Raw genomic sequence first — 17,382 nt, forward strand, 5'->3', positions numbered from 1 at the left:
TCCCTCGCCTCTGCTGCCATCGTGTGAAAGGCAGGGAAATAGGGATGGGAAGGAGCCCCCAGCACCCCCAGCTAGCCCAGGGTGACCTGCAGGGCTGTGCCGGGGCTCGGCTCTGTCGGAACCCCCCTCCTTTGACAACAACCTCTAGTCTTTCCCCAGGGCGATGGGCACCTCCCAAACACTGACCACTGTCCTGGATTGTCAAACTAATTGTATTCTATTTCCCATCTGTGTGGCAGTTGTCTTCTGTTAGGCGGGCAGTGTTCCTTATCTCTTCCACACCTGGGGAGACATCTGCTGATAACAGGCTATTGAATATCACTGCATGACTGATAAGAACTACAGCATCCCAGTGTGAGATGTGAGCCCAGAGGGAAGAGCCAAGCATTCCACCCCGATATAAAGTGGAGATTCTGGGATACCAGCATGGCTTTTCTCTACTGGATTTCCCCAGAGGAACAGCTGCTCTCTTCCCCTGGATCTTTAGAGGAAGACTACACCTTTTCTACAGGATCCCTGCTCCAACAGAACCACACCTGGCACTGCAGGAGGGCTGCAGCCACATTTCCAATGGGACTACTGCCAACACCCTGACCAACAGGGTGTCAGGTGGTGTTCTGACTCTGGCAGTGTCGTTTTAGTTTACTGTGTTCTTTTTATTTTCTTCCCTATTAAAGAGAACTGTTATTCCCTGCTCCCATATTTTTGCCTGAGAGCCCCTTAATTTAAAATTTATAGCAATTTGGAAAAAATGTGGGAAATGTGGTTTACATTTTCCATTTCAGAAGAAGCTCCTGCATTCCTTAGCAAACAAGGAATTGTTTGAATTCCTTTTGAAACCAAGACAGCCCAGTCTGGCTGTGTAACCCCTCAGCTCCCCCAACAACAGACACAGTGGACACAAGCATCAAACACACTTTATTCACCCCAGATTCTGGATTCCTGCCACATTATTGTTCAGACCACACTGGAGCTCTGGGATGCCCGTGGGGCCTCTCATGCCCAACCCACGGTGGTGATGGTGATGCTGTCAGAGCTCTCCACTGCCTGCTCACGATGCAGCCACCTGTGTGAGTGGCTCCTCCAGGTACTGGACCAGTGCCTGTGCCTGCAAGCAGAGAATGGCATGAGACACGCTCAGGTGGGTTCTGAAACACATGTGCCCACTGCTCGCTTGTTTATTGTAATTTATATTTCAGTTTAGAACCTTAAAAAGGTGTCACCGGGGGGAAGGGAGACAGAGGAGTCTCTGCAAGGTGCAGAGGGTCCCAGGCAGCTTCCTCCAGCCCTTCCACCCCAATGCTGTTCAACAGCTCCTCCCCACACCAGAGCAGGGATGCAGCCCTGCAGCCTCCCCAGCCCTTACCTTGGCTTTCAGCATCCCAAACCCGACCGTCTCCTTGGCGTACATGCAGAGCAGCAGGTTTGCCACCCGTGTGATGGCCACTCGCCCCTCCTGCCCGGGGAGAAACAGCACCCATGGCACCCCAGCTCGGCCTGGAGCCCCAGCAGGGCCCTGGCACCACGGGCACGGCCCCAGGGAGGGCAGGGCGGGCTCCAGCCCCACATACCATGCAGTCCATGAGGATGAATTTCAGGTTGTCCTCATTGAAGGCCTGGTGCCCGTTTTTGTCGTAGGCCACCCAGATGTTGCTGGCGATGGCTGCAGTGACCCTGGCATCAGTGTCCCCATAGCCAGAGTAGGCAAGCAAGGAGCCCTCGTTGTTCAGCAGCCTGGCAAGGACACAGCAGGGCAAACTGATGCCTCTAACAGCAGAACACTTTCAGCACCAGGGGAAGAACAAACCCTCCCACCCAGTCCCAAGCACTGCTCCCAACACACTCCCACTCCGCAGGGGTTTGGGGGCTTCAAAGCCAGAAAGTTCTGCAGTGTCCCCAGGCCCGAGCAGGGCAGTGCAGGATCTGTCTGGTGAAGCAGCAGGACCTGCCACAGGCTGGGCATGAGCCTGGGGGACAAACACTGTGCACAGCCCCAGCTCTGTGTGTGGCCCTTGCACTGTGCACCAGGCACCAGGAGCCCCACACACTGTGCACAGTGCCAGCACCATCTGCAGCCCAGCTCCATGCAGGGTGTGTGGTCTCAGTCTCAAGCTCACTCCTGGAAGGGCCTCTCACCTTTCCCAGGCAGGGACAGCGAGCATCCCTGGGCAGGGGCAGGAGCAAGGCAAGGAGCAACGCTGGGCAGGGACAGGCAGCATCCCTGGGCAGGGGCAAGGAACATCCCTGGGCAGAGGCAGGGGAAAAGCAGGCAGCATCCTTGGGCAGGGGCAGCATTCCCAGGGCAGGGGCAGGAGCATCCTCCAGTGCAGGGACAGGGGCAGGAGCATCCCTGGGCAGGGGCAAGGGAAAGGAGCATTAGCAGGCGGGGGCAAGGGCTGGGGAAAAGCAGGCAGCATCCTTGGGTACGGACAGCATTCCCAGGACAGGAATAGGGAGCATTCCCCGGTGCAGGGACAGGGGCGGCACGGCCGAGGCAGCTTCAGGGACATGAACAGGAGCACGGTTAGGGTCTGGGGCAGGGACAGGGGCAGCATCCCCTGGGGCAGGCAGCATCTCCGGGCAGGGGCAGCATCCCCTGGGGCACGGACAGCGGCAGTATCCACCGGGGTCGGTACGAGGGAACCATTCCCGGGCAGGGAAAGCATCTCCCCTCAGGGGCGTCACCCCGCATCACGGAGCGCTCGCTGCCCGCGGTGCCCGCTCGGTGAAAGGCTCCCCCCACCCGGCCCCCCGCACTCACAGCGTGCTCTGGACGCCGCCGGTGTTGGCCTGGCTGAGCACCTGCGTCAGGGCCTTGGGCCGCAGCATGGCCGCCGCCGCCGGCACCGCGGGGCGGGGGTGCGGCCGCGCCGGGCCGCGCCGTCACGGGGCCGCGCCGGGCCCGCAGCATTCTGGGGGTTGTAGTCCCGCCCTGCCCCGCCGCTGGCCCCGTGGGCACCGGGACTCCAGAGGGGCCTCGGCAGCAGAAGGGAGCGCGGGGCAGGCGCGGGGCCTCGGCGACCGCGGGAAGCGGGGATGGGGTCGGTGAAAGGGGAGGTCGGTGGGGGCACCGGCGGGCGGCGCCCCCTACCCAGGCTCCGGCCGCCTCTTTCCGCTCCCGTTCCGCCTCCGCGCCCCGCGCTGCCGCTGTTCCTCCGCGCCGCCGGGAGGCGCTGTCCCGGCCCCGGGCGGTGCTGTGGCGCCGCTCCCGGCTCTCTGTGGTGGCGGTGGCCCGGGCTGGCGGCGGGCGGCGAAGATGGCGGAGCCGAGTGGCGGCGGCGGCGGCCCCGGCCCCGGGTCTGGCGGGGAGGGCCCGGCGGGGCCCGGCGGGGCGCTCATCCGCGTAACCGTGAAGACCCCCAAGGACAAGGAGGAGATCGTCATCGCGGATGGCGCCTCCGTGCGCGAGGTGGGGGCGGCGGCAGGCCGGGGAGGCGGAGAGGCCTGGGGGGCGCTGCCGCGGGTGCTGAGGGGCGGGGGCGGCTGCTCCGCGGGGGCTGAGGGATCCGGGGGTGCCGTGAAGGAATTTTGGGAAGGAACCTGAGTTTCGGGGCCGGGGAGGAATTTCGGGCGCGCCTGAGGAGCGGGGGAAGGGTGCTGTGGGCTGGGGGGCGGTCAGAGGGTCCGGGAGGCCGCTTGGAGAGCCGGATCAGGGCTGGGGCTGCGTTCGGGGGCTTTCCGGGGCAGCCCCGGCCGTTGGGCCTTGCTGGAGCCAGGGTGGGAGGGAGCGGGGAGATCCGAAGGAGGGCAGGTGCTGGAGGCCTTTGGAGGGCTCTGGAGGTGGTTTGGGGGGCTCACCTGTGGGAGGGGTCGTAGGTGTGGGAACCACAATAACTGAGGGGCTCGGAGAGCGGCTTTGGGGGCGGTGGCAGTGGGAAGGACCGGGTGGGGTCTGGGGGCTCGGCCCGTGGGCTGGGCTGGGCTGGGCTGGGCTGCGGGGGAGAGCGTTCCCTGGGCGGAGGGGTGGGAAAGGTGCTGGGGTTGTGAGCAGAGCGTGGGGGGCTGCCGGGGGGATATCTAGGGGTCCTGGCGTGCATCTGCACTTCTCTGGAGGGAAATTCTCCAGGCGAGGAGCCGGGCAGATGTTTGGGGCCAGCGTTGGATGAGGTGGAGGAAAGGAAACATCGAGTGGGCTGGGGGGTGTTGTGCACCTGCTAGGCAGCGGGAGAGGGCCGGGATTGCCGAGAACTGCGCTTAGCCAAGGCTGCCATTGGCAGGGGCGGGCTCTAGGGCCGGTCCTGGCGTTGAGGAAGCGGCGATGCCCACTGGGACAAGGTGTCATGGGCTCTGCATTGGGCTGGCTGGCGCTTCGCTCGGGCGTAGGGCACGAGGTCGGCGTGTGAAGGGCCTGGCAGGGAGCTCTGGGCAGCAGTTCATGCTGTGGGCAGGAGCTGTGCACGTGTGGCCCTCCTGATCCTTTCCCTCGGGAAAGAATCCCTTGGTAAGGGGGTGTGGGGAGAGAACAGACAGGGTGATCTGGGGCCAGGGCTGTGCTGTGCCCAACCTTGGTTTTAGAGTTGTGAAGGCTGAGAGCTCTGGAACCAGCATGTGTTTCACTCTCCGCCCTGGCCTTCCCCTCTGAATTCCCTTTAGTTTTGTGTTTTCGTCAAATTCCCTTCCCCTCTGGAACCAGCGTGTGTTTCACTCTCCATCCTGGCCTTCCCCTCTGAATTCCCTTTAGTTTGTGTTTTCCAAGTGCAAGGCTTTATTTCCTCCAACTCAATCTGGGGATGCCCTGGCAGGGCCAGCAGTGAGAGTCTTGCTTGCAGGTGTAAATCCCAGCACACAGTAAGGATGAGGTGTCCATGCTCCGTGGCGTGCTCACAGGGAATTCAGTTGCAGAAATAGGAATCGGAGAAGACCTAGTTTATTTCCATTGGCTGATAAAGGATTATTGCCTTTTCCATAGAGCTCTGTCCTGTATTAAATCAGAGTTTGGCTTCCCTTAGAAAAAAAAAAAAAAACTCAAATGAGCAGATGAAACCAGTTCAGTCATTCAGCATAAAAGATGTGTTTGGGTTAGGCCTGAAGCAAATTGGTCTGGCTTTGGAAGCCTTCAGCCTCTTCTGAGGGAATGGCTCTGTTTTTTATGAGATTTACTCCATAATTTGTGATTTCAGAGCTTGTCTTTGCTTTGGTTTGGTTTTCATTAACACCTCAGACATCATCAGCACCTGGTGAATGTGTGGTACCTTCATGGGCTCCTTGGGCTCTTCCTAGACTACACATGAGCCCTGGAGCTTTGTGTTCCTGGTACCAATCCTTTGCCTGAAAAATGCTGTTTGTTTTTCAGTTCAAAGAAGAGATTTCTAGACGGTTTAAAGCCAAACAGGATCAGCTGGTTCTGATCTTTGCTGGGAAGATCCTGAAGGATGGAGACACGTTGAATCAACATGGGATCAAAGATGGGCTCACTGTTCACTTGGTCATTAAGACTCCGCAGAAGTAAGAGCTTGGTCTTGGGGAGGCTGGGCTCAAATAGGGGTGGGAATTACTGATTGTGATGATTTTTCCCTGCCCCAGCAGTGGGGTTTGTCCCTAAACTGTCCATGGATGACACAGCTGTGATGGTGTATGGCAGGTACCTGGAGGGGCTGGTACTTTACCATTAAATGTGTGTGTCTGTGTTGGAAGAACCCATCAGAAATGGATACTGGTTCTAGCAAACCTGCAAGAGTTCTAGGAAAAGTTGCTGATGAAAGGAATTACTTTCCCAGTGGATTTGTGTTAGTACCTGGGTTTTCTGTCACCTCCTCAGGCTCTGAGAGGTGCCACAGAGGCACACGTGCCCTGCAGGCACAGCTGCCCAGGCTGGGGCAGGCACAGGGCACTGTGGGGTTCACTCACGTGGGTGCACCTGGGCACTTCCCTGTGCTCAGGATGTGGCTCAGGAGCACCACAGACCTCAGAGTGAGGGCAGGACACAGGGCTGACCTCAGGCTCCTGCAGGTTTAGCTCTTCCCAGCACTTTCCAGAGGGGTGCTGGGCATGGAAGGGCTTTGGGAACAGCTGCTGTGCTTTAGTTGCAGCCACATTTCATTGATCTTGAAGGACCTTCACAGCCATGCCTCAGGCTCTGGCCACAGTGAGCCCCAGCTCTCAGGGCTGTGTCTCTGTGCAGTTCTGCTGTCCCCTGGAGGAGCTGCATTAATCAAGATGAGTTTTCTCCCCATTTTTTTTTATTCCACTTGTTTTTTTCACAAGCACAAGGAGGTTTGCTGCCAGGTTCTGCAGCCTCTCCTTGGATTCTGCCTCTCCAGGTAGCCTGAGAGCCCAATGCTGTTTCTGCTGTCTCCACTATAAATGTGGTATTGGTAAATCATTTCAAAGAGGGAATCAGAGCTGTCCTGGGCTGCTCATTTTTCTCCTGCTAATAGTTCTAGAAAAGTCCTTACTGAAGACATTACAGAGGAACCAAGTGCCCTTTCTCTGGCTTCCTTCTTCCTTTCTTACTCAGCTTCCCATTTGCTTTGTTTCCCCACTCTTTGCCTCCCTCAGTGGCCACAGGTTTTCAGCAGTAGTCAGGTCTGTCTGGACAGTGGACAGGGACCTCCAGGTTTGATTTTTCATGTTCTAGAAGAGTGAAAAAAGAAAGGGAGATAGAGAAAATGAATAATTATTGGTTTGGGGAAAAAAAATCAGGAGATCATTGGTATTATTGTCAGAGGCATAACAGCATTATTGAGGTGGGTAAAGTGAATTTTGTGGTCTAATTTAATGAAAGCTCTTCAACACTAGTCCAGGGCTCACTGTTGTGACTGCAGGGGCTTCAGAAAATCTTTAAATGTTCTCTTCCAAATTCCTGTAACGCACTCTTGAGGATAACTGTGGTAAGAAGGTACTAACCTGAGTTGGTGCATTCAGCAAAGCTGATGTCCAGCACCTGCTGCATGGTGGCTTACAGCACAGTGTCTGTGTGGGTGGGTTTAAAGAAGCTCCAGACAATTGTGTTGGAGCAGGAGCCTTGCATCGACGTGCAGCCAGTGGCAGAGCTGAGAATTTGGAGCCAAGCTGGCCAGAAACATTCCATGGCTTTGTGAGACAGGTGCTGGCTGCCTCGTGCCTCAGTTTCCCTCTTTGTACAGCAATGCTGATGCTTCTTTTTGCCCCAGAAGCACTGATAGGAATATTCAGAAGTGAACATTGTTGTTTACCCCATGCACTAGCCCTGCTGTAACCTGCTGTGGTTTCTGTGGGAGCAGCAGAAGGATTTTGCTGTTTGGAGCACACTCCTTGCTCAAGGATATGGCTGCAGTAAATAGTTCAGTGGGATTTAAGGAAGAGCTGGAGACAACTCAGGGTAAGACCCGTCCAGGAGCTCTGCGTGGGCCAGGACATGTCAGGGGCTGCAGTGCTTCAGAAGGGAGGCAGATCCCAGCAGATGGAAGGCATCTGGGAGCACAGCTGTGCAGCAGTGCAGGCAGACACGGGCTGGAAGCTGGGCTGGGAGCCTGCTCATTGTGGGGTGCACACCCCGTGTCCCCACAGAGCACTCCCCTTGCCTTTCCCCAGTACCAGCAGTTTAATACCTTCTATCCTTTACAGGGTCCAAGATTCAACATCTGCTGCTTCAGCCCCCAATGCTGCTTCTGCCCCCAATGCAAGCCCTTCTTCTCCTGCTGCCCCATCTCAGCCCTCCACATCCAGCAGTGCTGTCCCGGACGCAGGGAGCGGCAGCAGACGGAGCAGCGGCTCAGGGAGCGTGGGAGGGCCTGGAGATGGAGGCCCCAACAGTGCTGCATCCATCCTGTGTAAGTGGGCACTGGGAGGAGGAAGAATTTTCTGGGGTTAGACCAAGGAGTTGGGGTTCTTAGCCCCTGTTGTTGCCATGGGTTTTGCTGAGTCACTCCCATGGCACACCTCTGTCCCTGCTCAGGGTAATGCCACTTGGTGAAGTGTGTGTGTGTAGGGGTGTCCTTACTCAGAGCTGGCTGCTGTAGGAACACAGGGTACCCCTGGATTTGTGGGGAGGCAGTGCTGTGCCTGTCCTTATTACAGCGACCTGAGTGGTGCTTTACCGTTAAATGTATGTGTCTGTGTTGGAAGAACCCATCAGAAATGGATACTGGTTCTAGCAAACCTGCAAGAGTTCTAGGAAAAGTTGCTGATGAAAGGAATTACTTTCCCAGTGAATTTGTGTTAGTACCTGGGTTTTCTGTCACCTCCTCAGGCTCTGAGAAGTGCCACAGAGGCACACGTGCCCTGCAGGCACAGCTGCCCAGGCTGGATGAGAGATGGACGGGAATCTTGTTTCTTGATCAGAAGGCTGGATTTATTGATAGATGATATATAATACATTATAACTATACTAATAGAAATAAAGAGAGAAGTTTGCAGAGGCTGCTAGGTAAGAATAGCAAGAAAGAAAGAATCTATAACAAAGTTGTGTCCAGGGACTCTGTCCCCAGCTTGCACTTGTGATTGGCCTTTAATTATAAACATGGAAACATGAGCCAGTCAAGGTGCATCCCATTGCATTTCACAGCAGCTGATAACAATTGTTTACATTCTCTTTCTGGGGACCCTCAGCTTCCCAGAAAATACAGAAATCCGAAAGAAAGGATTTCTGTGAAAAAATGTCTGCAACATGTCCTCTCTGCCAGTTCCTGACTCATGCCTCTCTTCCCCTGTGTTGTTCCCTCTCCAGCTGGCTTCGGTGGCATCACTGGGCTGGGCAACCTTGGCATGGGCTCTGCCAACTTCATGGAGCTCCAGCAGCAGATGCAGCGGCAGCTGATGTCCAACCCAGAGATGCTTTCCCAGATCATGGAGAATCCCTTGGTGCAGAACATGATGTCTAACCCTGACCTCATGAGGCAGATGATCATGGCCAATCCCCAGATGCAGCAGCTCATGGAGCGAAATCCAGAGATAAGCCACATGCTCAATAACCCAGAGCTCATGAGGCAGGTGAGTCACACCAGGGCTCAGGAAGAGTGTTGAGGAGAGTCTTTGTGGACCAACATCAGTGTCTGCACTGCAGAGGAGGAGTGGGAATGGCAGAGCAGTGGTTTTGGAGATCTCTTCCTTCCTGCTGTGAGCTCCCCACAAACAGATGGTGGTCTTGAGTTATGTGAATACTAAATGCTCAACCCACATCCTTGCAACTCTTTTCTTCCTTTCAGAGTTATTGAATCCATGGTGTATTGGGGAAAAAAGGGATTTTGGGATTTTCCTAGCAAGGCTCCTGTGGTGTGATTCAGGAATGGGAGTAAAAACAGTGCTGGAGAAGTGAAGCTACTGCAAAAGCTCTTAGTTTCTCTCTAGTTCTTTTGACAGATTATGTAGAGACTCCAGAGCTGTTCAGTGAATGTTTCACTACCTGTATCAGTGGGGAGCATTAGTGTAGGCTGGGATCCCAGAGAGGTCTCATTTTTCCCTGAGCAGAGAGGACCCATGTCCAAGAGAACTGGCTGGCTGGAAGACCAAAGGTTCATTGGAAGGGAATCCTAAGGGATCAGTGAGAATCTGGGTGTTAATAGTCATTAATGTTAATAGTCATTAACAGGACTCTGCTGTTTACTGGGGAGGCTTGTGAAGAGGATTGTGCTGAACAGGCCTCATTTCCATCTGCTTCTCAGTCATTCTGCTTTCAGCTGTGCTGGCCATACATGAAATTCCAGAGCTGCAGGACTAAGTTGTGAATAATCTGTACTTGAGCAGTTCTTTAAATGAGACCTGGATATTTTTTTGTGCAGGGGAGACCCATCAAAAGTCTGGAGAGGGTGGAAGGATCCATCTTCCCAGTTGTTGTATGTAGTCCATGCAGTGTGAGTGGGAACATATGGGTGTTGGATGTCCTGATGCTGCTTAGGAACAGAACAATTTCATCAAGCTGAACTGAGGCTGAGAAGGAGGAGAGCTGAGCAGGGCTGGGGAGGAGCCTGGATCCCTGGTCTCTCTACTTGTATAAATGATCTCTCTGCTCTCTGCCTGTGAATTGGGTTTAATTATCCCCTCTCTCTCCTGGGAGAGGAGCTTGAGCTTTCCCCCTTCTCCTCCTTGTGGCAGACGATGGAGTTGGCTCGGAACCCTGCCATGATGCAGGAGATGATGCGGAACCAGGACCGTGCTTTGAGTAACCTCGAGAGCATTCCAGGAGGATACAACGCCCTGCGCCGGATGTACACGGACATCCAGGAGCCCATGTTCAGTGCAGCCAGGGAGCAGGTACGGCTGTAGTGTGGCAAGGGGCTCTTTAGGGGGTCTTTCTCTGTCCCCTCTGCTGGTGGGGCAGTTGTCCTACAGCGTGGCTCTACTCCAGGCAGGCACTGGCTGGACAACATGGTGCAGTGCCTCTTGTGATGTGGGTTGGGGTGTCAGAGGAGAGACCTGCTCTGGCTCCTGCAGTCCCCCAGCAGCCTGACTGATAGGCAGGCCCTGTCACTGTTAGCCCAGCCCTCTGCTCCCTGGATTAGCTGGAGCCTGACGCCTTCAGTGTGGAGCTGGCTCAGATCCAGCTGGCTGGTAGTGCAGGAGGAGGGAGCACAGGCCTGGCTGCAGAGGGCTGTGCAGGCATGCTCCAGTCCAGCAATACCTGCTGCTGTGTCCGGGTGCTGCTTTTACAAGGGCATTTTGAAGCCCTGCATTTGGGAGCTGAATCTGAGGCTGTGGCCACTCCTGAGCCTGGTCTTTTTGTGAGTGAGGTGTGTTGTGGATTGCAGATTTCTCAGGAGGCGGATCATGGCACATGTTTAGCAAATTCTGGACTTGGCTGAATATGATCTGCTGTTCCCTGGCTCGCTCAGTGCTGGGGTTGGTCTGCTGGGACTAACTGATTCCATCTGTTTCTTTTTTTTTTTTTTTTTTTTTTCTCTAGTTTGGCAGCAATCCTTTCTCTTCCTTGACGGGGAATTCTGACAGCTCGAGCTCTCAGCCTTTGCGGACGGAGAACAGAGAGCCATTGCCAAACCCCTGGAGCCCCACACCCCCTGCTTCCCAGAGTCAGGCACCCAGCAGTGAAGGGAGCACGGGCTCAGCAAGCACCCAGGGCACCCCAACTGTGTCCAACCCCTTTGGGCTGAATGCTGCCAGCATCGGTGCTGGTACGTAAGGGGGGAGCTGCAGGGTGCTGCTGGCTGAGCAGGTCACCCAGGCTTCCTTGGAGGGCTGGTTCCTCTGGCATTTGAGCCCTGTCTGTGGCTGTTATCCACCAATGAATTATTCTGATGCACTTGTTGGATGGTTCCTTTGGGAACTGTGCTGTCCCTGAAGCTCTCAGGAGCAGGATAATGGCCAGCAGAGCACTGCCATGGCTGTCCACAGCCCTGTTTGCTGCTGGATAGGGGATGGAGTACAGGCAGTGCTGTCACCTGTCACATTGTGTTTCAGGCAATGCAGTGGTGCTCAGGCTCATCAGATGTTTTCCTTTGTCTTCCCTTCCCCTTGCAGGCATGTTCAACAGCCCAGAGATGCAAGGACTCCTGCAGCAGATTTCTGAAAACCCTCAGTTGATGCAGAATATGATCTCTGCCCCTTACATGCGGAGCATGATGCAAACTCTTGCCCAGAACCCAGACTTTGCAGCACAGGTAAAAGTGTTGCAGGTGTCTGCTGTTGCCAGGCAGGCCATGAGCTCAGTGTGAGGTGTCAGTCTGCTCTGGGGTCAGACTGGTTCCTCCTGCAGACCCTGGAGCAGAGTGAATACACAGTCTGGTTGTATTTCTCAATAGCCAGAAGGCAGCCCCAGCTCTGAGCCCTGTGTGTTTTGCAGAGCCCCTGACACAAGAGGTGGCTCTCAGAGGGACATGGGAATGGCCCTTCTCTTTGCCTGTGGCCAAGTGGCCCCTGTTCAACACTGCTGTCAGGATTTGAGCTGTCCCATTTTGATCCCCCATAGCAGGGCAGCATGTTGAAAGCCCAGGGAGGGAGTCAGGGGCCCCAGGAGTAACCTGTTCTTCATGGCTTAGTTGCATAGGGTTTAACAGCAAGTGGCAGCAACCCTCTGACCCTACCTACATGTGCTGTCTCTTGCTAGATCATGGTAAATGTCCCCCTCTTTGCTGGGAATCCACAGCTTCAAGAACAGCTCCGCCTTCAGCTCCCTGTCTTCTTGCAGCAGGTAAAGGCCTCTGGCTGGCCCTGTGCTGCCCTCAGCCCCTGGCTCCAGAGCTTCTCCCCCACTGTGGCACAGGCAGGATCTTGGTTCAGTGCACTAGGAGGAAGCATGTGGGCTTGGGAGGCTGGGCTGAGCAAGGAAGGGGTTGCACAGGGGAGACAAAGAGGAAGAACTTGGTTAGAAAAGGTGATCTGAATTTTAACTCCTCTGAATTATTCAAAGGTGGACTCCAGATTAGGCTTGTTAAGCTACTTGGAACCCCTGTGTTGAGTTTACAAAAATGACACAGCTAATTGTGCTAGAGCAGCTGGTTCTCAGGTAAATCAGAATCCAGCTGTGTCCCCAGTTCTAATGTGACTCACCCAGTTCATTTAGGAACGTGCTGTGAGCTCTGTGAGTGTCCCTGCAGGCGAGCCCTGCAGTCTGGAGCCTCAGAGGAGGATCCAGACACGACGGGCAGCCCTGGCTGTGGGCAGGAGGCACAGCTTGGTGCCAGCCCAGGTGTGGCAGTGCTGGAGCTCTGGCTGCCTGAGCTCTCACTGGTTGGTACCGTGTGTGTCTCTGCCTTGCTCCCCAGATGCAGAACCCGGACTCGCTGTCCATCCTCACCAACCCCCGCGCCATGCAGGCCCTGCTCCAGATCCAGCAGGGGCTCCAGACGCTGCAGACGGAGGCGCCCGGATTAGTGCCAAGGTATGGAGTGCTCCAGAGCAGAACTGCTGTGCCCAGCCCCAGCAGGCAGAGCTGGCTCTGCACTCATCCAGGAGATCTGCTTAGGGCAGTCTGTCATGGTGTGCTGGGCTGTGCCTGCAGGCCCCTCTGAGCGAGCTCATTAGCACTTGCTGCTCGCTCGTCCTTCCCTGGGAAATCCTTGACCCGTTGTTTTTGGAGAAAAGGTTTGGAATGCACTTGGTCCTTCCCCCATCCTTTGTCTGCTGCGTTTAATGTTGACTGAACTCAAGAGTTTTATCTCTGGAGAACAGTGTGAGATGGACAGACACAGACACAAGGCTGGGTGGGTGTGCTGGGGCAGGCTGATCTACTGGCTCTCTGAGCTCTCTGCTTACTGTCACAACAGTTCTCTAGAGGCTTCTGCTCACTCCCAGTGCCAGCTGTGACCACAACATGGGTGCAGCTGGTTCAGTTTGCAGAGCTGCCCTGTGGCAGGGCCTTCAGTGAGGGTTGTTCCTGCTGGCTGCCCCACTCTGGGGGGTGCCCAGTGCCAGTGTCACCCTGAGCATGCCCTGCCTTCCTCTGCAGCCTTGGCTCCTTCGGCATGCCCCGGATGCCCCCGTCCTCCACAGGAGGAAGCACAATCCCGGAGAACCCCGTTCCCTCTGCTTCGACGCCGGCCAGTGCCTCTCCAGCTGGGGGTGGGAACCCTCAGCAGCAGCTCATGCAGCAGATGATCCAGCTGCTGGCCGGAGGAAGCTCTCAAGTACGTAACACCTGGGGGTGCTGGCATGGCTCCAGGGGGGTGCCCACCTCACCCCACTCAGGGCATGTGGTCCCCAACAGTCTCTTGTGGCTGTGGTGCTCTAGGCCAGGTTTGGTGTTGGGGTCTGGCTGACTCTTTGGGGTGTTGAACTCTTTAAGAGGTTTAAGCTCGGCATGCTGGGGTCCTTCTGCCTGCACTGCTGCCACTGTTGGTGCTAAACCAGGACTGACTCTGGTGTGGCTGCTGTGCCACATCCTAAGGGGACATGGAGACTGTCCCTACACAGCCCTGAAGCTGAGTTTGGGGTTCCTGCACAGGCTGCTGGCAGTGCCTGTGTTGGGATGCTGTGTGTGCTCTGACTCCAGGCTCTGTGTGTGCTCTGTGTGTGCTCTCTAACTCCAGGCTCTGTGTGTGCTCTGGGCTCTGTGTGTGCTCTGTGACTCCAGGCTCTGAGTGTGCTCTGTGTGTGCTCGGTGTGTTCTCTCTGACCACAAGCTCTGTGTGTGCTCTGTGTGTGCTCTCTGACTCCAGGCTCTGTGTGCTCTGTGTGTACTCTGTGTGTTCTCTCTGACTCCAGGCTCTGTGTGTGCTCTGTTACTGCAGTGTCCATGTGTGCTCTGAGTGTGCTCTGTGTGTTCTCTCTGACTCCAGGCTCTGTGTGTGCTCTGTTACTGCAGTGTCCATGTGTGCTCTGAGTGTGCTCTGTGTGTTCTTTCTGACTCCAGGCTCTTTGCTCTCTAACCCCAGGCTCTGTGTGTGTGCTCTGTGTGTGCTCTGTGTGTTCTCTCTGACTCCAGGCTCTGAGTGTGCTCTGTGACTCCAGGCTCTTTGCTCTCTAACTCCAGGCTCTGTGTGTGTGCTCTGTGTGTTCTCCCTGACCCCAGGCTCTGTGTGCTCTGAGTGCTCTCTAACTCCAGGCTCTGAGTGTGCTCTGTGACTCCAGGCTCCCTGTTCTCTCTGACCCCAGGCTCTGAGTGTGCTCTGTGTGTTCTCTCTAACTCCAGGCTCTTTGCTCTCTAACTCCAGGCTCTGAGTGTGCTCTGAGTGTGCTCTGTGTGTGCTCTGTGTGTTCTCTCTGACCCCAGACTCTGTGTGCTCTGTGTGTTCTCTCTAACTCCAAGCTCTGTGTGTGCTCTGTGTGTTCTCTGTGTTCTCTCTAACTCCGGGCTCTTTGCTCTCTAACTCCAGGCTCTGTGTGCTCTGAGTGTGCTCTGAGTGTGCTCTGAGTGTGCTCTGAGTGCTCTCTAACCCCAGGCTCTGTGTGTTCTCTGTGTTCTCTCTAACTCCAGGCTCTGTGTGTGTGCTCTGAGTGTACTCTGTGTGTGCTCTGTGTGTTCTGTCTAACTCCAGGCTCTGAGTGTGCTCTGAGTGTGCTCTGAGTGCTCTCTAACCCCAGGCTCTGTGTGCTCTGAGTGTACTCTGAGTGTGCTCTGTGTTCTCTCTAACTCCAGGCTCTTTGCTCTCTAACTCCAGGCTCTGTGTGTGTGCTCTGAGTGTACTCTGTGTGTTCTCTCTAACTCCAGGCTCTGAGTGTGCTCTGAGTGTGCTCTGAGTGCTCTCTAACCCCAGGCTCTGAGTGTACTCTGTGTGTGCTCTGTGTGTTCTCTCTGACTCCAGGCTCTGTGTGTGCTCTGTGTGGGATCTGTGTGCTCTGTGACTCCAGGCTCTGTGTGTGTGCTCTGTGTGTGCTCTGTGTGTTCTCTCTAACTGCAGGCTCTTTGCTCTCTAACTCCAGGCTCTGAGTGTGCTCTGAGTGTGCTCTGAGTGCTCTCTGACCCCAGGCTCTTTGCTCTCTAACTCCAGGCTCTGTGTGTGTGCTCTGTGTGTTCTCTCTAACTCCAGGCTCTGAGTGTGCTCTGAGTGTGCTCTGAGTGCTCTCTAACCCCAGGCTCTTTGCTCTCTAACTCCAGGCTCTGAGTGTGCTCTGAGTGTGCGCTGAGTGTGCTCTGAGTGCTCTCTAACTCCAGGCTCTGTGTGTGCTCTGTGACTCCAGGCTCTGTGTGTGCTCTGTGACTCCAGGCTCTTTGCTCTCTAACTCCAGGCTCTGTGTGTGTGCTCTGAGTGTGCTCTGTGTGTTCTCTCTAACCCCAGGCTCTGAGTGTGCTCTGAGTGTGCTCTGAGTGTGCTCTGAGGGCTCTCTAACCCCAGGCTCCGTGTCCTTCCCCCCCGCAGGCGCAGAGTCCCGAAGTGCGATTCCAACAGCAGCTGGAGCAGCTCAATGCCATGGGCTTCATCAACCGCGAGGCCAACCTGCAGGCGCTCATCGCCACCGGCGGGGACATCAACGCAGCAATCGAGAGACTGCTGGGCTCCCAGCCTTCCTAAGCTCTGCCCTGCTGCCCCACAGACGTCAGCACATGCATCCATACACATGCACAGGGGATCTTTCCGGAAAGCCCGCCATCATTTTCATATCTGACAGCTGTCCATGTATTTAAAAACAAAAAGATACAGCTTAACCCTGACCTTCCTACTAAGTTAAGATTTCATGTTGAAATGCTCTTTAACTGGCTTGTATGTGGATTCCAGTTCTCATCGTGGCCACAGAGACTTCAGATGTGTATTTTTTCCTAAATATGCCCTGTCTCAGACACTCTTCTCTCTCTCTCTAGATGGTAGAGGCGATACTTCTAGTTACTTACCTGAATGATTGTGTTTTGAGTAGCTTGATTTTAACTGTACATGATTCCTTCCCCTAGCCCTCCTTTCAGGCAAATATTTAAAAAAATTGAGCCAAGTTTGGGGATTGGTTATTTCTCTCAGTGTCTTATTGGGAATGGATCAAAAGAAAAAATTGAAATTACCTGAGAATTTCTGATGTCATTTGTCTTAATGTTTCCTGGGATGAACCGAGCCCATGTCCCTCACTCACAGGTGCCTCCAATCTCCTGGTAGAGGGTTAATGGGTGAGAAACCTGCATTTGAAGTGTGGCCTCTTTACATCTTGGGGGTGGTGTAATGGAGCCCAGGGGTGTGCAGTGACCAGGTGTGCTGTTCTTGAGCTTGAGTTGAAGGTGCTGTGCAGAGCAAGGTGTTTGGAAGGTGTTTGGTTCTGCCCAAGTCGTGTGGCTCCTGGTCAGAGGTGTCCAGGGGCATCCACTCCTGTGCTCAGTGGGTTCATTTGTACAAGTGTGAAAAAACTAAAAAGGAAATGGAAAAATAAGCTAACGGTCTTTTCGCTTCACTGGAAAATGTTGGAAGTTCATGTTCCTCCCAGTTTAGATCCATCCTCCACCCCCCTTCCATTCTGGTGTGTTTGAATGCTCAGACTGTCCAAGAGCCTCCCCAGGACCAGCAGGGTGGTATTTCCCAGGAGCCTCCATGGCTGTGTAATTTGCATACACCATTTTTATCAAAAGGAAAATAAATGCGCACAACCATCTGTCTCCCTGCATCCCTGTCTCATCCTTGCCTGCCTTTGGCTCAGCTGGGCCACTTCCCAGTCACTTGGGATGAATCTGTGCTGTCCTGTTCCCCCGAGCTCAGCTCAGTGCAGGCACGGGGGAATCACCCCCTCCCTCCTGGCCAGGAAACCTCGGACACTTCAGGAATGCAGCACTGGCCCTAAAGTGCCGGGTTGGAAGCTCCCTTTGAATCAGAATTGGCAATTAGCAGCTGTTAAGAGCTGGGAGTCGGTGTTATTTGAGAGTTTCTTTCAGTGTGGGAGGATTGGGCAGAGAGGGAACAGGAGGTTTGCTGCATACCTGTAAAACCTGCTTGCACCCAGCTGGAACTGGGATCATCCATGGATGTTGTGTTGGTGTTGCTGAGAGTGTAGGTGGTGCTGCTGGTGGAGAAAACACGGGGCTGGAAACACTCCTGCCTCTGTGTGTGCATCCTAATGAAGCTGCAATCCCTTGGAGGAGGATTTAGAAAGCAGCTTCAG

At 55.0% G+C, this 17,382-nt stretch overlaps 2 protein-coding genes across 3 annotated transcripts; one reads left to right on the forward strand and one right to left on the reverse strand.

The window, feature by feature from the left end:
* Positions 1-899: 899 nt before the first annotated feature.
* LAMTOR2 (late endosomal/lysosomal adaptor, MAPK and MTOR activator 2) lies at positions 900-2,860 on the reverse strand. The gene is made up of 4 exons (XM_058042717.1): positions 2,762-2,860; positions 1,572-1,734; positions 1,367-1,456; positions 900-1,108 (listed from the first exon to the last, which is right to left on the reverse strand). The coding sequence occupies exons 1-4, from the start codon at positions 2,827-2,829 to the stop codon at positions 1,052-1,054; spliced, it is 378 nt and encodes a 125-aa protein (XP_057898700.1). The 5' UTR covers positions 2,830-2,860; the 3' UTR covers positions 900-1,051.
* A 390-nt stretch (positions 2,861-3,250) lies between these two features.
* On the forward strand, positions 3,251-16,882 carry UBQLN4 (ubiquilin 4). 2 transcript variants are annotated; one of them, XM_058042714.1, is made up of 11 exons: positions 3,251-3,409; positions 5,294-5,445; positions 7,546-7,751; positions 8,648-8,910; positions 10,012-10,170; positions 10,820-11,045; positions 11,392-11,531; positions 11,978-12,061; positions 12,636-12,751; positions 13,319-13,496; positions 15,669-16,882. In XM_058042714.1, the coding sequence occupies exons 1-11, from the start codon at positions 3,257-3,259 to the stop codon at positions 15,819-15,821; spliced, it is 1,830 nt and encodes a 609-aa protein (XP_057898697.1). In that variant the 5' UTR covers positions 3,251-3,256; the 3' UTR covers positions 15,822-16,882. The 2 variants fall into 2 exon arrangements, with proteins under 2 accessions (XP_057898697.1, XP_057898698.1); XM_058042715.1 differs by lacking the exon at positions 11,978-12,061.
* Positions 16,883-17,382: the final 500 nt, after the last annotated feature.

The sequence above is a fragment of the Melospiza georgiana genome, chromosome 33 (genome assembly GCF_028018845.1).
Source record: "Melospiza georgiana isolate bMelGeo1 chromosome 33, bMelGeo1.pri, whole genome shotgun sequence".
Taxonomy (NCBI): domain Eukaryota; kingdom Metazoa; phylum Chordata; class Aves; order Passeriformes; family Passerellidae; genus Melospiza; species Melospiza georgiana.

Excerpts from the sequence above, each read along its gene's own strand:
- UBQLN4 (XM_058042714.1), top strand. The coding sequence starts at position 3,257 with ATGGCGGAGCCGAGTGGCGGCGGCGGCGGCCCCGGCCCCGGGTCTGGC. Across the intron at positions 10,171-10,819 it reads TCAGTGCAGCCAGGGAGCAG|TTTGGCAGCAATCCTTTCTC; the intron begins GTACGGCTGTAG and ends TTTTTTCTCTAG. Across the intron at positions 11,532-11,977 it reads ACCCAGACTTTGCAGCACAG|ATCATGGTAAATGTCCCCCT; the intron begins GTAAAAGTGTTG and ends GTCTCTTGCTAG.
- LAMTOR2 (XM_058042717.1), bottom strand. The coding sequence starts at position 2,829 with ATGCTGCGGCCCAAGGCCCTGACGCAGGTGCTCAGCCAGGCCAACACC. Across the intron at positions 1,735-2,761 it reads GGCGGCGTCCAGAGCACGCT|GCTGCTGAACAACGAGGGCT; the intron begins GTGAGTGCGGGG and ends TGTCCTTGCCAG. Across the intron at positions 1,457-1,571 it reads TCATCCTCATGGACTGCATG|GAGGGGCGAGTGGCCATCAC; the intron begins GTATGTGGGGCT and ends CTCCCCGGGCAG.